Here is a 15,770-nt window from a genome sequence, read left to right as displayed (position 1 = left end):
CCAAGCATCAATATCCTTTCGCCATGTATTTTTACTCATGGTGGTAGAAATGAATAAGAAATTTATTCTGTGAAGCCATAAAACATTTTTCAATGGTTATCGATGCACCGAAACGTTTCATGCGCCTGACAGCGTACACAAACTTCTGTTTATGTTATCTGTACATGTTATGCTCCCATCTCCGATCTAAGCTTTACAAACCATTCGGTGACTTCCAACACTGACTCAAGAAGCCCCTGTATAGGCCTCCCTCCAAGCAAAAGCCTCGCAGTTTCGGTCGAATCAACTCTATACGGCATCTCACTCGGCACCCTATCCCTCCCAATTGTGAACACCCCATCTGCAACCTCCTTCGGATACCTCTCCGCTATTACGTCGGCAACCTCTGTCCAGATCTCCTCGGCCGTCTTCCCAGCAGGCGTCGTAGCCGCAGCCACGAAGTAATCCGGGATCCCATAATCCGGCACATTGCTCGCCGAAAGCGCTTCGACATGCACGCGAGCACAATCCAGCACCGAAACGAACCCGAACGCATATCTCGGCGTCTGGTCGCTGAACAACAACGCCCTCGACATGCGGTCCATCTGAGCATACGCGTCTGCAGACGAGGTGATGAGCTCGGACGGCCCGATGACGGTCCCAGGGATGACTTGCACGATAGAGAACGGCAGGTCGGGATCCTTCCGGAGCGACTGGAGGTACTGCATGCAGTATGCCTTTGCGCCGGAGTACGCGTGGTGCGGTGATGCGAGAGGGGGGCGGAAAGCGGCTGTCGTCGTATTGATCTGCACGTGCTCGTTCAGGAGTTTGGTGAAGGATGTTCCTGGTGTTGAGGGGGAGGATGGATTCACGAGGCCGGCGCCTGCTTGGGTTACGACGATCCTTGCGACGGTCCCGGATTTCTTTGCTGATGATAAGACGTTTTCTAGGGATTGGACGAAGGGGTGCCATATCTCGTTGTCGGGGTGGTAGTTCTGTGTCTTCCTTTAGTCTCCTCTTGTCTTTTCTCTACTAGCAAAGTTGACAGGAGAATGATGCTTACCGGCTTCGGCCATACACCTGCAATATGAACAACATATTTCGCCCCAGAAAACGCATCATCATATGCGCCCGGAGCGGTGTTGTCAGGTACTATGCTATATTCAATGCTGTCTTCGAATTTTCGAATCGAAGGCCCCCTCTTAATCTGTTCGACGGCTTCTTCCCGCCGCACGACGCACCGGACACGATATCCACTTCGAAGTGCGTGCAACACAGAATGATATCCAATTGTTCCGTTAGCTCCCGTTATCTACATTGTCGTTAGTATATCTTGTGTTTTTGAGTGGTGAAAGGAGTGCTGTTCACCGCAACCAGAGCTGACGCCATTTCGCCGCCTCGGATGATTTACGAACGGAACAATTCCGTTCAGAGAGTTCTCTGTTTTATATCGAAGGCTTACTACACTCTAATCATTCGTCTAAACCCAATGTAAACGACATAGGGCGTGATCACGTGGGCGCAGTGGAATCTATGAATTTTGGAGTTGTAGTTGTACAGTACAGACACCGGAAGGTACCTCGGGCTAGTTGCAGACTAGGTCTATATACACCGTGTCCCGTTGAGAGTTATTTAAGGCTTCGCAAACTGGATATCCAAAAATGTATTGCAGTCTTTTTAGTGACCTGAAGGCAGTCTGCATGCATTACCAGTGGCATCAATTACTAGCAGGGGCAGCCTTACCCTCCCTCTCTACCCGGCACCCCGGGTGCATTTGGAAGTTTCTCGGCAGTTTCTGGACGTCATTGAGTTTGCTCAATCCGCTCTTCGTACAAGTTGAGCACGTTGCATGCAGATTATCTAAAATCATGTCCATACAATAATTCCCTATGATCATACGTTTCCTTCTAATTTTGCTACAACCTGGCTAACACCGCGTCTTATGATGTCGTCCGAAACTAAAGAAACTGATCATTCTCACGTACTGGCAGCAAAAACACGACGACTCGATATCGTCATTGTATGCAAAGGCTCCTTTGCCAATCAAATCCTTACTTACAACATCAGGTCGGTGGCTCTTTGGGTGGCCTCAGCACTGGCATCGCTCTGCGGGATTTAGGACACAACGTCACGATCCTCGAGCGCAACCCCACCGAGCTCCTTCACAACCAAGGTGCGGGCATTGTCACAGGTGGTGACACACTTGCATTCTTCAAGCGCTATGACAGATGTGGTCGACAGATCGCCATCTCGTCACAACGACGACAATATCTGGACAAAGATGGCGCGATGGTGCATAAGGAGGATATGGTGCAGAACATGACGAGCTGGGATCTCGTTTACTACATTCTCAGGGCGAATTTCGACGGCGTACGCAGCGAGTATTGCGATGTGCCGGCACCAAAGGCCAGTCACGGCAAGGTCAAACATCTCCATGGTCACAGAGTCACAGGACTTGCGGAGCGAGACGATAAAGTCGAAGTATCGTTCGTGACAGTGGAAGGGAAAGAGGGTGTCATATCAGCTGACTTTGTCGTGGGAGCGGACGGTCCAAGTTCCACAGTCAGGAGCCTTTTCGAACCAGACGTTGAACGCACGTACGCGGGCTACGTTGCTCTCCGAGGCACTGTACCAGAGGAGGACGTGTCACATCAAGCTCGGGAAGCATTCAGTGAGCGATTTACCTTCTTCCATGCGAAGGGGATACAGATTCTCGCATATCTCATACCGGGTCAGAATGGGACCATGGAGACTGGGAGACGGCTTATCAATTTTGTCTATTACACCAACTTCCCCTCGAAAAGTCTCGACGAGCCATCACCAGACCTTGCGGAGTTGATGACGGACGTGGATGGACAAAGACATCGCATCACGATGCCTCCAGGGAAGACTAATCCAAAAGCATGGGAGAAACAACGTCAGATCGCCCAGGAGAAATTGCCACCACAGTTCGCGGAAATCGTATGTGCAACGAAGAAGCCATTCGTACAAGCCATCACGGACGTCAAATCGCACAGAAATGAATTTCTCAATGGCAAGGTCGTTCTCATTGGCGATGCACTTGCAGGTTTCAGACCGCACACAGTGGCGAGTACGAGTCAAGCCTGCTTTGATGCCATGATCCTAGCAGACATGATTGGGGGTAAAGTGTCACGGAAGGAATGGAAGAGGGAAACGATGGCTTATGCCTCAGTGATACAAAAACGAGGTGTTGATATGGGCCGTCGCAGTCAATTCGAGGATCTACCCCTCAGCGAGCATATCCAGGATCGGAATCTTGCTTCTAGGCCTAGGGAGGAGGAGGTTTGGCCTGAGTGGGCACTTGAGGATGTTTGAAGGGTCGCAGTAGTGCTACACAGCTGTACATCAGCAAGGTCTTGAGACTGTTGACTGACTACGATGCCCTTGACCATCCAACTTTTGAGGCTTTGAGGCTGCCAACTGGTTTCTCTTACAATCCACTCTCGAAGAGCTGATCCAGGCGAGTATAAACGATAGTAGGAAGCTAGCTCGAGCTCACCATTGGTGACATATCATATCACGTGTTTCACTATACCCCGCACAGGGATTAGCGTTCCGATCTCGCATGGCCTAGCCGACGTTTATATCAACATGCCGTGTCCATGATGGCATCGTTTTCTCTTATCAGATCTCCGACTACAACTCATACAAAGTCAATGATCGCACTCCCCTGTTGATGCATCGAAGGCCTGCAGTCTTGGAAAGATACAAGGTTCGCAACTACAATTGAACTCAATTTGACTACAACGTTTTAAAACTGTAGCTGTACTGGACCCAGCTTGATTATAGCGATATAAGCGCTGAAGCTATACTCAAGCTACTTGGACCCCGATTGACTACAACGATATATCAACACCACAACTATACTTGTCCCAGCTTGACTACGACGCCATTCAAACCACACTTATCTATTAAAGTTGTACCTATACTGGAGCTATCTTGACTACAACGACATCAAAACCCGCAGCCATGTCCCAAATCCACCAAACATCACCCTTCCTACGCCTTCCCCCCGAGATCCGCCTCGCCATCATGGAGCACGTCTTCGAACCACCACCTCGAAACACCGGCTTCATAACCCCTCACAGCATCTCCGCCTGCCCACGCAGCAACCTCTCGCACCTAATCCTCGACACCACCTACTTCCCCTCCACTTCCCTCGCCCTCCTCCTCACCTGCCACCAATTCTCCCACGACTTCACCCGCCTCGCCTTCACCCACACCCCCTTCACCCTCACCAACCCCTTCACGCCCCTCGCGCCCCAAATCACCAAAACCCTCCACCCGCACCAAATCGCCAGCATCCGGCATCTCCGCCTCGTCGCCGGCGCCCACCAGTTCCGCGACATGTGCACCTGGCGGCAACACGCCTTCAACCTGCCCACGCTGCACCTCGCAACCCTAGACATCGTGTTCCACTCCTCCGGCTACTGGCACTACCCGGCCGATTTCACCGCCGACGTCGTGCAGCTGCTCCGCCGGCTCGAAGGCGTCGACGCGCTGCGGTTCGTGCGCAACGGCGCGCTCGTGAAGGGCGGGTTCAAGACGTGGTGTAATCGGGTGGTTGCGCTCGTGCTGAAGGAGGACCATTGGAATAGGTACGATGCGCCTGGTGCGCCGGTGCTGGAGGCGACGTGGTGGACGTGGACGTTCTGGGATAGGGAGCAGGTTTTTGAGTTGGTTGCAATGGAGGGGGAGAGGGGGGCGATGCCGGAGGAGGTGTATATGAAGGAGGTTGGGCCGTTGGTGGAGGCGTTGATGAGGAGTGTGGAGAGTGAGGAGAGGGAGCCGGATCCGAGGCCTAGGGGGATGTGGGCGTGAGGTTGGGGAGGGGCGGTGGGTTGGGGATGGTGTACATCTTTGACGTGCTTGGTAGATGGCGAGTGAGAGATGTAACTTTTCGCGGATTGAGGGGTATGGTGTCTGCTTCGACGTTAAATAAACTCAGTCCCGTGGGTAGATATCTTGAATAGACAATATGACAGGGCGTTATGCACGCAGAATACGATCACTATGATTCTATGTCTACCGAATCTTCAGGACTTCACAGATGTATATGTCAGATCAGACAGATGATTCTAAGTAGAGAGAGAGAGAGTTCCAATTTCAGTTTAGCTATAAGATAGTGACAGACTGCATTACATTCCGCCTAGGCAGAGACGCAATGGCGATCAGGAGCGGATAAGGCCCTTACGCCATAATGAAAACAAAACAAACAACAATAAGAGTTGAGAGACAACGAACAAACAGGACCGAGAAAGGATACGTGCAACGGGTACACTCCACACCAATGTTCTTCCAAATCCAGTCCCATCTAGTCTTTCCAGGGGCACACTCTAGGAAATGAGTGCAAGGACTTTAAAGATAATGCAGTGGTGGTACGAAGGTGGTACAGTACGCTTACTCGTCATCAGAGTCCTCCTCTTCGTCGCTCTCGGCGGTCTCGAGCCATTCCATAAACTTCTCGGCCGACTTGCGAACGCTCTTGCTAGTCTTGATGTCAACATACTTCTTGCTAGCCTTGACACCCCATGGCTTGAGGACTTCCTCGGAAACAAGGTCGTGCTCGTAGACCTGGAGCAAGATAGCGGAAACCTGAGGGATAAGCTCTGGCTTCTCGTTACCGACGAAACGCTCGAGACCACCGAGGAAGGCCTTCTCGTGGCGCTCAGAGGTGATCATCTTCTTCAAGACGGCGGCACGCTTCTCCACCTGCTTCTTCTTGACAATGTTCTCGTCGAAGAGAGTCTGGGCCAAGACGGTAAGCGTGCGGTGCTTCTTCTCCACACCGAATTCCTGGGCCTTGAGGTAGATGTCCACGTTATCGAGGGCATCAACATTTCCCTTCTCGGCAATGGTGTCTAGTACCCACTTGCCGTAGTGGTCATAGGCACTGTTACCTCCGCCCTCGCCGTCCTCGTCCTCTTCCACAACAACGGCACGCTTGAGGTCGTCAGGAAGCTCCTTGGCACGAGCGCGGACGGCTTCCTCGGAGGTGTCAACAGACCATTCAACCTCCTTCTCATCGTCGTCATCAAGCTCCAAGGCTCCCTCGTTGATCTGGCGGGTGAGCTCATCATCGCTACCAGCGTCGAGCTCAACGTCGCCGTTCTCCTCGGCTTGATCAGAGGCGCTGTCGCCGGGGCTGCCGCCGTTCTGGGAACCCTCTTCGGCATTTGCCTCGGCCTCCTTGCGGGCCTTGCGCTCAGCCTTCTTGGTGGACTTGTCCTTCTTTCCCTTCTTGGGCTGGTTCTTCAAGATGAACGAACTGAGCTTCAGACGCAGATCCACGTCGGAGATCTTTCCGCAGGCTTTGCAGTCGAGGTTGATACGGCCGTCCTTGATGTTAACATCGGTCTCGGGGTTCTTGCACTTCTTGCAGAGAACGAACTTGGAGATGAAGCCGTCCAAGTAGTCTTGGAGCTTGGAGGCGTCGTGGGCGCCGTTGATGATCCAACGGTCGTCGGCCGGGTTGGTGTTGGTCTGGGCACCCAACTCGAAACCGAAGTACTTGATGACATAAGAGGGAGGACGGGCGAGCGACTGGGCGACACTGCTCAGATTGACGATGACGGTCTTGATACCGTTGCCCTTGCCCTCAATCTTGGACTGGAGGCGCTCCATCTTATAACGATAGAAGGGATCGGTGACATCGCGGCGAATGTTGACGGTAGCCATGGTTGCGGTGGTTGTTATGTGGGAATCGAAGACTGGCTGGTGGTCTTATTATTGAGGGAGCGGACGGACGGGTATAGGCAAGTCTGGAAGGCTAAGGATGGCCGAAAGAGACATGCAGTTACTGCAGTCTAAGTTTAGGATTGGGAATGATATGGTTGCGGGACTCGAGGTCACTCTTGGGAACAGGTGGCTAGCCGTTGGTAAGATGATGGTTACTGCTTGGTTTCCGCGCTATGCGAAATGATTGCAGCTCGGGAGGAGGTTCGAGTCGGAAAGCGTGACAGAGGCGCGAATACATATACCGCAGCTTGGAACAGCTATACGAATGTTTGGTGCGAAGGGGTCCCCAAGGGTAGGTGGCGGTTTGGGTGTGAACTGGCCGTGAGCAGGCAACGCGAGGTGCGGGCGCGGGGTTTGCGTGTTGTGTTGGCTACAGTGAGCGATGCAAGGTTTGACCAGCGGGGAGCTGGAAGGGGAGATGGCTGATGGGGTTGATGGCAGATGATTGTTGATGTTGTGTTCCTGTGAAGGAGATGGATAGAGTTGGAGAGAGGAGGAGAGATGGTGGGAGATGGAAGAAGGATGAGCAGGGCAGGGCAGGGTGAGAGTTTGTGTGTTTAAGTGTGTGGGATGGAGTCGCAAAAGGTGGCCGCCGGACTTTAAAATTCAGTTGTTGCCGAGATTCACCCAGACTAACCTTAATTCCACCCTTCGAGGAACGTTACACACATACAAACATCATACACTTCATCAATCACTGTCATCACCATCAGCGTCAGCAAAAGTTTTATCATCTTTTTGTCAATCATCGAACCTATCGGTTCATCTTCAAGTAATATCATTTGTTCACTAACAAGCAACAATATGGGCAAGGTCCAAGCAATAATCATCACTCTGCATGAAAGAACTCTTCGATCCATTTGTCCTCCAATTTGATTATTTGCGGATCGCACATGCCAGCGCCAATGCCAATTCATATGCTAACAATGCTAATGTCGTTGTCGTCCGCTCATCATCGATCGATTTCCGTGATTTGTGGTTGGATATCCATGACTACAGCGGTTCTCGTAATTAACTAAAACCTCCTACAGGCTACAGGCGCACATCATCCCACTAATTGCATACTAAACCACCAAGCCGTTCCACCCCACCAAAGAGCCCCTCGGTCGTGAACGTCAATCAGTACAGCTTTGCACTCTTGTCGTCTGCAGTCCTGTTGAGCGTCGTGTTGTCATGTGAGTTTCATTCAATCTGCGCCAATGCAATTCATTACTTCGATTCAATTACAAGAAAGAACTTGAATTGTCTATGGGAACAAAACAAATCCTTCAAGCTTGCTTAAACCAGCAAACGCCAATCCCTGCAAACCAGCACTGACGTAGTGCATGTAGTTCAATTCAAGAAACTTGAGTATTGGAAAAGAACTCAACAAACGGCTCCAACATGGCCCCTGCAGCAGTCGACTATTCCCTCTATCTAGTGACGGACTCCACGCCCGCCATCCTCGGGGACAGGGACCTAGTCGAGGTAGTCGAACAGGCCCTGCAAGGCGGAGTCACCATCGTCCAGCTCCGTGAGAAGACTGCCGACACGGGAGAGCTCATCAAGATCGGAAAGGCCTTACACGAAAAATGCAAACAGCACGGCATCCCTCTCCTCATCAACGACCGTGTCGATGTTGCTCTCGCCGTTGGATGCGAGGGCGTGCATGTCGGCCAGGATGACATGAACGTCGCCACGGCTCGACAACTGCTCGGCCCTGACAAGATCATCGGAGCAACAGTATCATCCATCGAAGAAGCCAGGATAGCCGTCGAAAGAGGTGCAGACTATCTCGGCATCGGAACCCTCTATGCCACCAACACGAAGAAAAACACCAAGGACATCCTCGGAATTAATGGCATCCGCAAGATCCTCCACTATCTCGGCATCAGCGAGGACGAAAAGACACGAAACATCAAAACCGTCTGCATCGGCGGCGTCAACGCTTCAAACGTCCAGAATGTAATCTACCAACTTCTCGCCCCGAGCCTTAGCAACCCTGAACCTAAATCCATCGACGGCGTCGCTGTCGTGAGCGCCATCGTAGGTGCTTCAGACCCATCCAAGGCCTCACAAAACCTCCACAAGCTTATCACCTCGCCGCCGCCCTTCTCCTCAAGGACATCATCCTTAAACCCGCCCATTTGGCACGATGACAACGCCGCCGAGCTCGACAACATTGCATCCACTGCCATCACATCGCTCGCCGCCGTCCGCAAGCACTCCCCCCTCTCGCACAACATGACCAACCTCGTTGTGCAAAACTTCGCCGCCTCCGTGGCCCTCGCCATCGGTGCCTCTCCTATAATGTCGAACAACGGCGCAGAAGCCCTCGACCTCGCCAACCTCGGCGGCGGCCTCGTTATCAACATGGGCACCGCAACCCCTGACGCCCTCAACAACCACCGCCTCGCCATCTCTGCCTACAACTCCGTCGGCGGGCCCATCGTCCTGGACCCTGTGGGCGCGGGCGCCACCTCCGCACGCCGCTCCGCACTCTCCTTCCTCCTTGCCAGTGGGCATTTCTCCCTCATAAAAGGAAACGAACGGGAGATTCTGTCCGTCGCACGCGCGAGCGGCTTCACTCTCAGCCTCCCGAACGAGCAACAGCAAAAGGGTGTCGATAGCGGGGATTCCCTTTTCACACTCGAGCAGAAAGCATACATTGTATCCCGGATTGCGGCGAGGGAGCGCAACATCGTGCTCATGACCGGAGCGACGGACGTCCTGAGCGACGGGTACCGCACCTGCGCTATTCGCAACGGCCACGAGTACCTCGGCCTCATCACTGGATCTGGGTGTACGCTGGGCACCACGCTGGCTTCGTATCTGGCTGCTGCGAAAAAGGAGGGCAGCGACGCATTCTACGCTGCGGTCGCCGGCATACTGCACTACGAGATCGCAGCCGAGCGCGCCGCGAGCGCTCCCAGCGTGAAGGGTCCAGGAACCTTCATACCAGCTTTCATAGACTCATTGTACCACTACGGGAGAGACGAGTCGGAGGCGCCGCTCTCGTGGCTACGCTCCGCACTCAAAGTTGACCTTTTCAAAAGCATCCCCGACGCAGGATTATTGCAATTACCATAGACATCCCTCCCTCCACCCTTCATATATATAATCTACAAATACAATACATACATCCTCCCATGAACCTATCCTATCCATCAATCCCTCTCAAAAAGACAAAACTCAAACGCCACATCCCCCTCCACGACCTCCCCCTCTGGCACCTCCTCCCCAACCCACTCCTCCAACGCCCTCCTCCCCACCCTCCTCCACCCCCCTTCCCCCCCCTCAAGGTCCACCGCGAAAAAAGCATCGCACTCGTATTCCCTCTTAATCTTCGTCAACACCACCCTATTCGTCTCCTTCAACCCCAGCGCCTCCGCGTAGATACTCGCCCCGCCAATCACCCACGCCCGTGAAACCTGCCTCCCCCCCTCGCTACGTAGCGCCTCAATCGCAGCAGGTAAACTCCCCACGACGACCGGCCCTTCTTTCCCCCCCTCCACCTCATCACCGTCCTTCGACAGATTATTCGCGGCGCGGAAACCAGACACGTCCCGCGTGACAACGACGTTAAGCCTATCTTTCAGCGGGCGGAAGCGCGGCGGGATGGAGTCCCAAGTTTTGCGGCCCATTATCACCGCATTAATTTTTTGTGCGGTGGCAACGTCGGAGGAGGATTGGGGAGAGGTGGGCGAGGAGGCAACACGCTTCGTGACCCTCGCGAACCAGGCCATTTCTTTCTTGAGCATCGGCCAGGGGAGACCGCCCGCGCGGCCGATGCCGAGGGAGGGTGTTGCGGCGAGGATTAGGGTTAGGGGTATCGTCGAGGGCGAGGTCGGGGGTGGCATTGTGTCGGATTTGGGTTGTTGTGTTGGTTGTGAGGAGTCGGAGGTCGAGGTCGAGGTCGAGGTCGAGGTGGGCATTTGGAAGTACCCGATTTGCGGTCGGATGTACGTGATAGTTCGAAGAAATCGTAGATTATGCGTTGATAGACGTGTATTTTGTTGTAAGAGCGGGACGTTCAATTGAGGTTGTACGTTAGGTACCTAAGGCATGGAGGGGGACGTTCGTCGTGAGGCGGGGTCCCTAATCTTTTTCCGAGCGGCGCGTTTTCGTGAGGGACGCGAAAGAACGTGACCCCGCACCATTCACGGGTCTCGCGTGGCTTTTTGTCTGGGCGGATTTGCTGCTTACTGTTAGAGTAACTAGTTATAAACACTGTTTATGTCATATATCATAGGTCGAACAGATTCACGCACTCACGTACAGTCCAGAAGATGTAGTCACTCACACAGACACCTCGAATTCAAACAACTGGGCTCATTCTGCACTTTGGCTACTACAGCAGTCCGTGAGAAGACGATCAATTGATCATCCACAGAGATTATCCCCCCATATTCACCATCGTCCCCGTCCCCCTTCCCTATTCCCCCCTCTCCTTCGCAGAGAGGAGAAAGCTAATATGATACACAGTCCAACCGGGCAAGGGACCGGAAAAAGTAAAGAAGAAGAGTCACCCCAGAAAATAATTTGCAACAAAGCCGCGCGCGCGCCGCTTAACCTAGCCCATTCCTTCTTATACCGTACGGACCGACCGCTCCAGTTCTCCAATCGCTTGCAGAAGAAAGGTGGCTGGTCGGATCCTCGAACTCTGTGTGTTTGTTGTTTGTGATTGAAAACGCCATTTGCACCGTCCATGCTAGCCATTTCCTCGCGCAAAGCCCCCCGCGCCCAAAATGATTCCAAATCGTTAGCAATTCGTCGCCCGTTCCAAGGGTATCTCGTGAAAAAGGTAGCAGAATTGATCCTAGTCGCACTACTCCGCTCGTACTGATTAATCTCCCTCCCCTCCCTCCCCGCCGCTCTTCAAAGGTATCGAGAGCGAAATCTTCTTCGGCCCTCCACCGGTATCTTTGGCCGAAGTCACTGAATTCTTGCGGCGCAAGCTGCGCAGGCTGTTCGTACTGGTATTGCTGGTCAAAGAAGCACGTCGTTTGCTTCCGGATGAAGAGAGACTCGTGATGAGCTCATCCTCCTCGTCCTCCTCTCTTCTGCGCTTCTCAGAAATCCGCTCAGGTGGTGATGTTGGGTTAGACTTGGCAGTCGGGCTGTTCTCTAGCGTTTGTGTCGAAGTCGATATGCTCTGAGGTGACGTTTCAGGGGTGCTACTCGCTAGAATGTCCATGTCGTCCTCTTCTCCTTCGTCGTCTGGATAATTCACGAGCGGCCTAACGGGAGACGCGCCGTTCAACACGGGCTTTGCGTTGACGGGCAAGTCGTCATCCTCGTCGTCGGATGCGTTGAAATAAGCCTCTTCATCAGGATCCGCCTCCTTCAGTCCTTGGCCCCACTTGTTGCCGTTCACCATGCCATGGCGGTGGGGGGTCTCGCTGATTCGGGTATCAACGCTGGTGAAAGAGTCTTCCAGCTCCTGTGTTGTGGGTGGCTCGTGCATCTGATCGTAGCGGAGTACCAAGTTCTGGAACGTATCGACGTAGGTGATGCTCTGAAATTTTTCTCGGTAGGTCGAGACAAGGTGCTCGACGATAACTTTGATGTTCTCTCGCTTGATGAACTCGAAGAGCTCAAGACAAGCAGAGTTCAACAGATTGTCCCGAGGCATGGTATCAAACAGTATCTTGAGAATCGGTTCGAACAGCTGGTGTGTGACGATCTGCCGGTTGTGGAACTCATCGTGCAATCCTATGCATGTACGGAAATACTTAAGTGCCGCTAGGAAAAGTCAGCAATCAATCGATCGGATTGGATCTTGAGGTCTGTGGACTTACTCAGCTTTAGATGCTTCTCTGGACACTCCATGAGTTGAGCCACCCGTGCAGCGAGCCCTTCTGAGAGAACAAAATATTTACTCCGGAAAGAATGTTGGCGAATGAAGAAGCATAGCATCTCGACAAGATGCGAGTACAGGGAGACTTCTTGGATGGAGAGATCTTCCACTGCAAATGGTGTTAGTATCGACACAGAGTAGTGGCGATTGTGACTTACTGTTTTCCCTTCCTTCAAGATCCTTCAGGGGTTGGAAAAGTTTCCGTGCCGATTCATCATAAAATGTCTGAATGAAGGAGTCTTGGTGTGGCATAGTTGGTAACGATCCTCGGATCTTAGCCAAGAATTCGCTGTTCGTGCGCGAGAGCGCCTCCATCGAGGCCGAGTTCGCGTTCGGGTCGAGTAAGATTTTGATAGCATCGGCCATCTGCATCTTGACACCCAGATCAACCTCTATGAGTAGCAGCTCGATGAGTGTATCGGTCAACGGCTTCGACTTCTCCTGTATAGCCTTGAAGATGTAGCTTCGCACCATCAGGGCGTCATGGTCAATGAGAGCAACCAAAATATCGGTTCCGGCAACTCGCACCGAGGCATCTTGGTGCTTGAGCGCAAACTGGATCACGTCGAGAAGGCCATGGCTGATGAAGTTCTGGTAGAGTTGGGCCCTTGCATTTGCTTGCAAGCTCTTTCCGATGGCGCAGCACTGCTGTATGAATAACACCGCGTCCTTCTGTCGCTGTAGGTTCCGCTCGGCCGGCGTGAAAATCCCGAACAACTCTTTCAAGAATGCACCATTTGATTGGAGGTGTTGAACAATGTCGACTTGGTGGAAGAATATCAAGGAGTTGAGAACGGAGAATGTGGGATCATCGAGGATGCGGGCCAGCACTACGTCCTTAAGGTACTGCAGTCGATATGTGTAATGAATCTTTCTCCTTATGTTCTGATCTTCGATCTTCACGACTTCCTTGAACTTGGACTCATCGGCTAGGTATTGCCGGTGATTGGCTTTGTGGAGAGGGAAGTCTGGATCATACTCGAGCGCACCCACTACTCCCAGGACCACCTCGTCTGTGACGACATATTCTATAATGGAGGTGTCGTTGAGCAGGATGAGCGTCTTCATGATGCTGCACAGGCGGTGTAGATCAGACGCGCTTTCGAGGTCCTCGGCCATTTCCACCAGAGGGATGAGTTTCGGTATGTAATCATGTGCGAGGATGAATTTAGCCAATGCTTCGCGTCCGCCAGGGGTTCCGTTCGCTGCGCGCATATGGTTTTCGACTTCGAGGAGGTTGCCCAGGTCTGGAAGGGGAAGCATGATGGGACTGATTGCCTCACCAATATCGTCGGAAAGGCCATCATCTGATCCAAGTCAGTAAACCTTTTCGACTCGCAAACTATCGAGGGTTGCATACCTTGGGCAAGAGATTGAAGTCGCGATTGAACTTCATTCACGAATTCCCTATCAGGTGTCAGTACGGCGCGGTTGGGTCAGGTCAAGGACATGTGATATACCATATGCCAGCGCATCCCTCCGGCTCCTGGAAACTAAGAGCCATATCCGTGCCATTGTGCTCGGTCCACACTATGAGTGTATCTAAAGTCCGTTCAGTACTTGTCCGAGATCGCGCACGTGCGTAGTCTTCGTACCTTGCTGTTTCTGATATCCATCGTCTTTGGAGATTCGCGTTAACAGAAGCTCACGACCGGGATCGTCTTCCGATACGACAACGATTCTCGCCTCTTCCTGCTCGATGTTAGTCTCTGCACGATTTCAAGCACAACAGAAGAGAGGGGTTCGCGGGCAACGATGGCACGGCCGCAACGCAGAGATTTTGTCACGGCCCGCCGAGTCGCGTCGGACATACATTTGCAATGACGCCTTTGCAGAAGCCAGTACCCCTATCGAACCAGTCATTGTTCTTGAGTTCGTAAACCTTTACGCGCTTGCGATCGTTGGCAGGCGGCGCGACCAGTGCCATAGTAGAGATGTGACTCTATCGACACTCCGGCCGGGGCAGTGACACCCTCCGGAGTGGGGACAGAAGGCGCTGGAGGTAGCGCAGGGTCGAGCAGAAGTGCCGCGGATGAGTCGAGGAGTGGGTGAGAGAAGTGGACGGTGGATGGAGGATTCGATCGCGCGGGCGGTGATTGATGACGATTAGGAGGCTGCAGCAAGAGTGGGCGTTGGAGAGTAGGCGCGACCGGGTGGCGCGCAGGTGAGACGGATGACGATTGCGACCAGACAAGACGAGGCGACGCGCACGAGGGTGCGATCGATGGCGGACGGAGGAGAGACGAGGTTGTCGTACTCGTGGGATAGTAGGAAGGTAGGGCCTTCGTGGTGGTTGTGGTGGTGGTGGTGGTGATCGCCAGAGGGTTCGGCGCGTTGTTGCAGGCAAGTAGGAGAAAGTCGGATAACACACAGACAAAAAGGCGAGCGCTAAGACTTTGGGACCAAGGCTGGGTTAAGACGAGATTACCCTCTTAGGGGGATTAGGGTTGATGGGACTTCAGATTTGGGGGGGGATGATTGAATGGGGGTGGGCGATGGGAGGCGGAAATATTAGGTAGGATGGACTTGGACTGGACTGACTGGCACAGCAAAGTTGGGAGGGAAGAGCCTGGAAAGAGACTGGGACTGGACTGGGGCCTGGGCTGGGCACATCACCGACCGAGGCGGGCGGCGGAGGAGGCGGCGGTCGACACAGACACACGTAACCGTGCAGTTTGGTTGGGTACAGCTGGGTAAGTTGTAGGCACTAGGCAAACACTAGGGGAAGGGTACGAGGGTACGAGGGTACACTGTAGGCAGGGACCGAATAGGACTCGTTGCCGAAGACCGGACTCGCTCTCTTATCTTCAAGTCCACAGAGTGACAGGACAGGTACGAGATGACCAGTCGTAGATGAAGTGTTCTCCGTATAGTAATGATGGGGTGGATGGTGGTCCGATGATTGATGATGACGGTTAATTGTATCAATGGAGACTATGGGATGGGATGGGATGGGATGCATCAAGTTGAAGTAGAGAGAAGAGAGAAGAGAGTAGAAGGAAGAGAAGAAAGCCTCGAAGGTGGAAAGTGAGGCGATTTGTGATACTCATACTGTTTGTTCTCTACATCCTCTGTACCTTGCAATTATGTATCTAATATGTACTTATTGTATGTGTCTGCACTACAAATCTACATGACAGGTACACATGTATCTGTACCATGGATGATGCACGTCGTAAGGTTGTGTGGCGGC

At 52.9% G+C, this 15,770-nt stretch overlaps 7 protein-coding genes across 7 annotated transcripts; 3 read left to right on the top strand and 4 right to left on the bottom strand.

The window, feature by feature from the left end:
- Positions 1-33: 33 nt before the first annotated feature.
- Positions 34-1,531, bottom strand: BU24DRAFT_491560 (NAD(P)-binding protein). The gene is made up of 3 exons (XM_033533807.1): positions 1,348-1,531; positions 1,043-1,291; positions 34-974 (listed from the first exon to the last, which is right to left on the bottom strand). The coding sequence occupies exons 1-3, from the start codon at positions 1,366-1,368 to the stop codon at positions 168-170; spliced, it is 1,077 nt and encodes a 358-aa protein (XP_033383635.1). The 5' UTR covers positions 1,369-1,531; the 3' UTR covers positions 34-167.
- A 214-nt stretch (positions 1,532-1,745) lies between these two features.
- Positions 1,746-3,518, top strand: BU24DRAFT_441102 (FAD/NAD(P)-binding domain-containing protein). The gene is made up of 2 exons (XM_033530414.1): positions 1,746-1,999; positions 2,047-3,518. The coding sequence occupies exons 1-2, from the start codon at positions 1,922-1,924 to the stop codon at positions 3,313-3,315; spliced, it is 1,347 nt and encodes a 448-aa protein (XP_033383634.1). The 5' UTR covers positions 1,746-1,921; the 3' UTR covers positions 3,316-3,518.
- A 66-nt stretch (positions 3,519-3,584) lies between these two features.
- Positions 3,585-4,821, top strand: BU24DRAFT_491558 (uncharacterized protein; the record flags this gene model as incomplete). The annotated part of the gene is made up of 1 exon (XM_033533806.1): positions 3,585-4,821. The coding sequence occupies exon 1, from the start codon at positions 3,970-3,972 to the stop codon at positions 4,819-4,821; it is 852 nt and encodes a 283-aa protein (XP_033383633.1). The 5' UTR covers positions 3,585-3,969.
- A 238-nt stretch (positions 4,822-5,059) lies between these two features.
- Positions 5,060-6,798, bottom strand: BU24DRAFT_175078 (eukaryotic translation initiation factor 5). Its single transcript, XM_033521559.1, has one exon. The coding sequence runs from the start codon at positions 6,676-6,678 to the stop codon at positions 5,401-5,403; it is 1,278 nt and encodes a 425-aa protein (XP_033383632.1). The 5' UTR covers positions 6,679-6,798; the 3' UTR covers positions 5,060-5,400.
- Positions 6,799-7,888: 1,090 nt separating this feature from the next.
- Positions 7,889-9,919, top strand: BU24DRAFT_175086 (TMP-TENI-domain-containing protein). The gene has a single exon (XM_033521560.1). It carries the CDS (start codon positions 8,122-8,124, stop codon positions 9,805-9,807), a length of 1,686 nt encoding a protein of 561 aa, XP_033383631.1. The 5' UTR covers positions 7,889-8,121; the 3' UTR covers positions 9,808-9,919.
- BU24DRAFT_491555 (uncharacterized protein) lies at positions 9,885-10,846 on the bottom strand (the record flags this gene model as incomplete). Its single annotated transcript, XM_033533805.1, has 1 exon — positions 9,885-10,846. Exon 1 carries the CDS (start codon positions 10,650-10,652, stop codon positions 9,885-9,887), a length of 768 nt encoding a protein of 255 aa, XP_033383630.1. The 5' UTR covers positions 10,653-10,846.
- A 717-nt stretch (positions 10,847-11,563) lies between these two features.
- BU24DRAFT_346771 (DUF625-domain-containing protein) lies at positions 11,564-14,504 on the bottom strand (the record flags this gene model as incomplete). Its single annotated transcript, XM_033523500.1, has 7 exons — positions 11,564-12,462; positions 12,519-12,686; positions 12,736-13,884; positions 13,938-13,984; positions 14,038-14,119; positions 14,173-14,272; positions 14,391-14,504. The coding sequence occupies 7 exons, from the start codon at positions 14,502-14,504 to the stop codon at positions 11,564-11,566; spliced, it is 2,559 nt and encodes an 852-aa protein (XP_033383629.1).
- Positions 14,505-15,770: the final 1,266 nt, after the last annotated feature.

This window comes from Aaosphaeria arxii (assembly GCF_010015735.1).
Source record: "Aaosphaeria arxii CBS 175.79 unplaced genomic scaffold BU24scaffold_4, whole genome shotgun sequence".
Classification (NCBI taxonomy): domain Eukaryota; kingdom Fungi; phylum Ascomycota; class Dothideomycetes; order Pleosporales; genus Aaosphaeria; species Aaosphaeria arxii.
The sequence above is the reverse complement of the archived record's forward strand: the minus strand, read 5'-3'. Positions and strand labels throughout refer to the sequence as shown.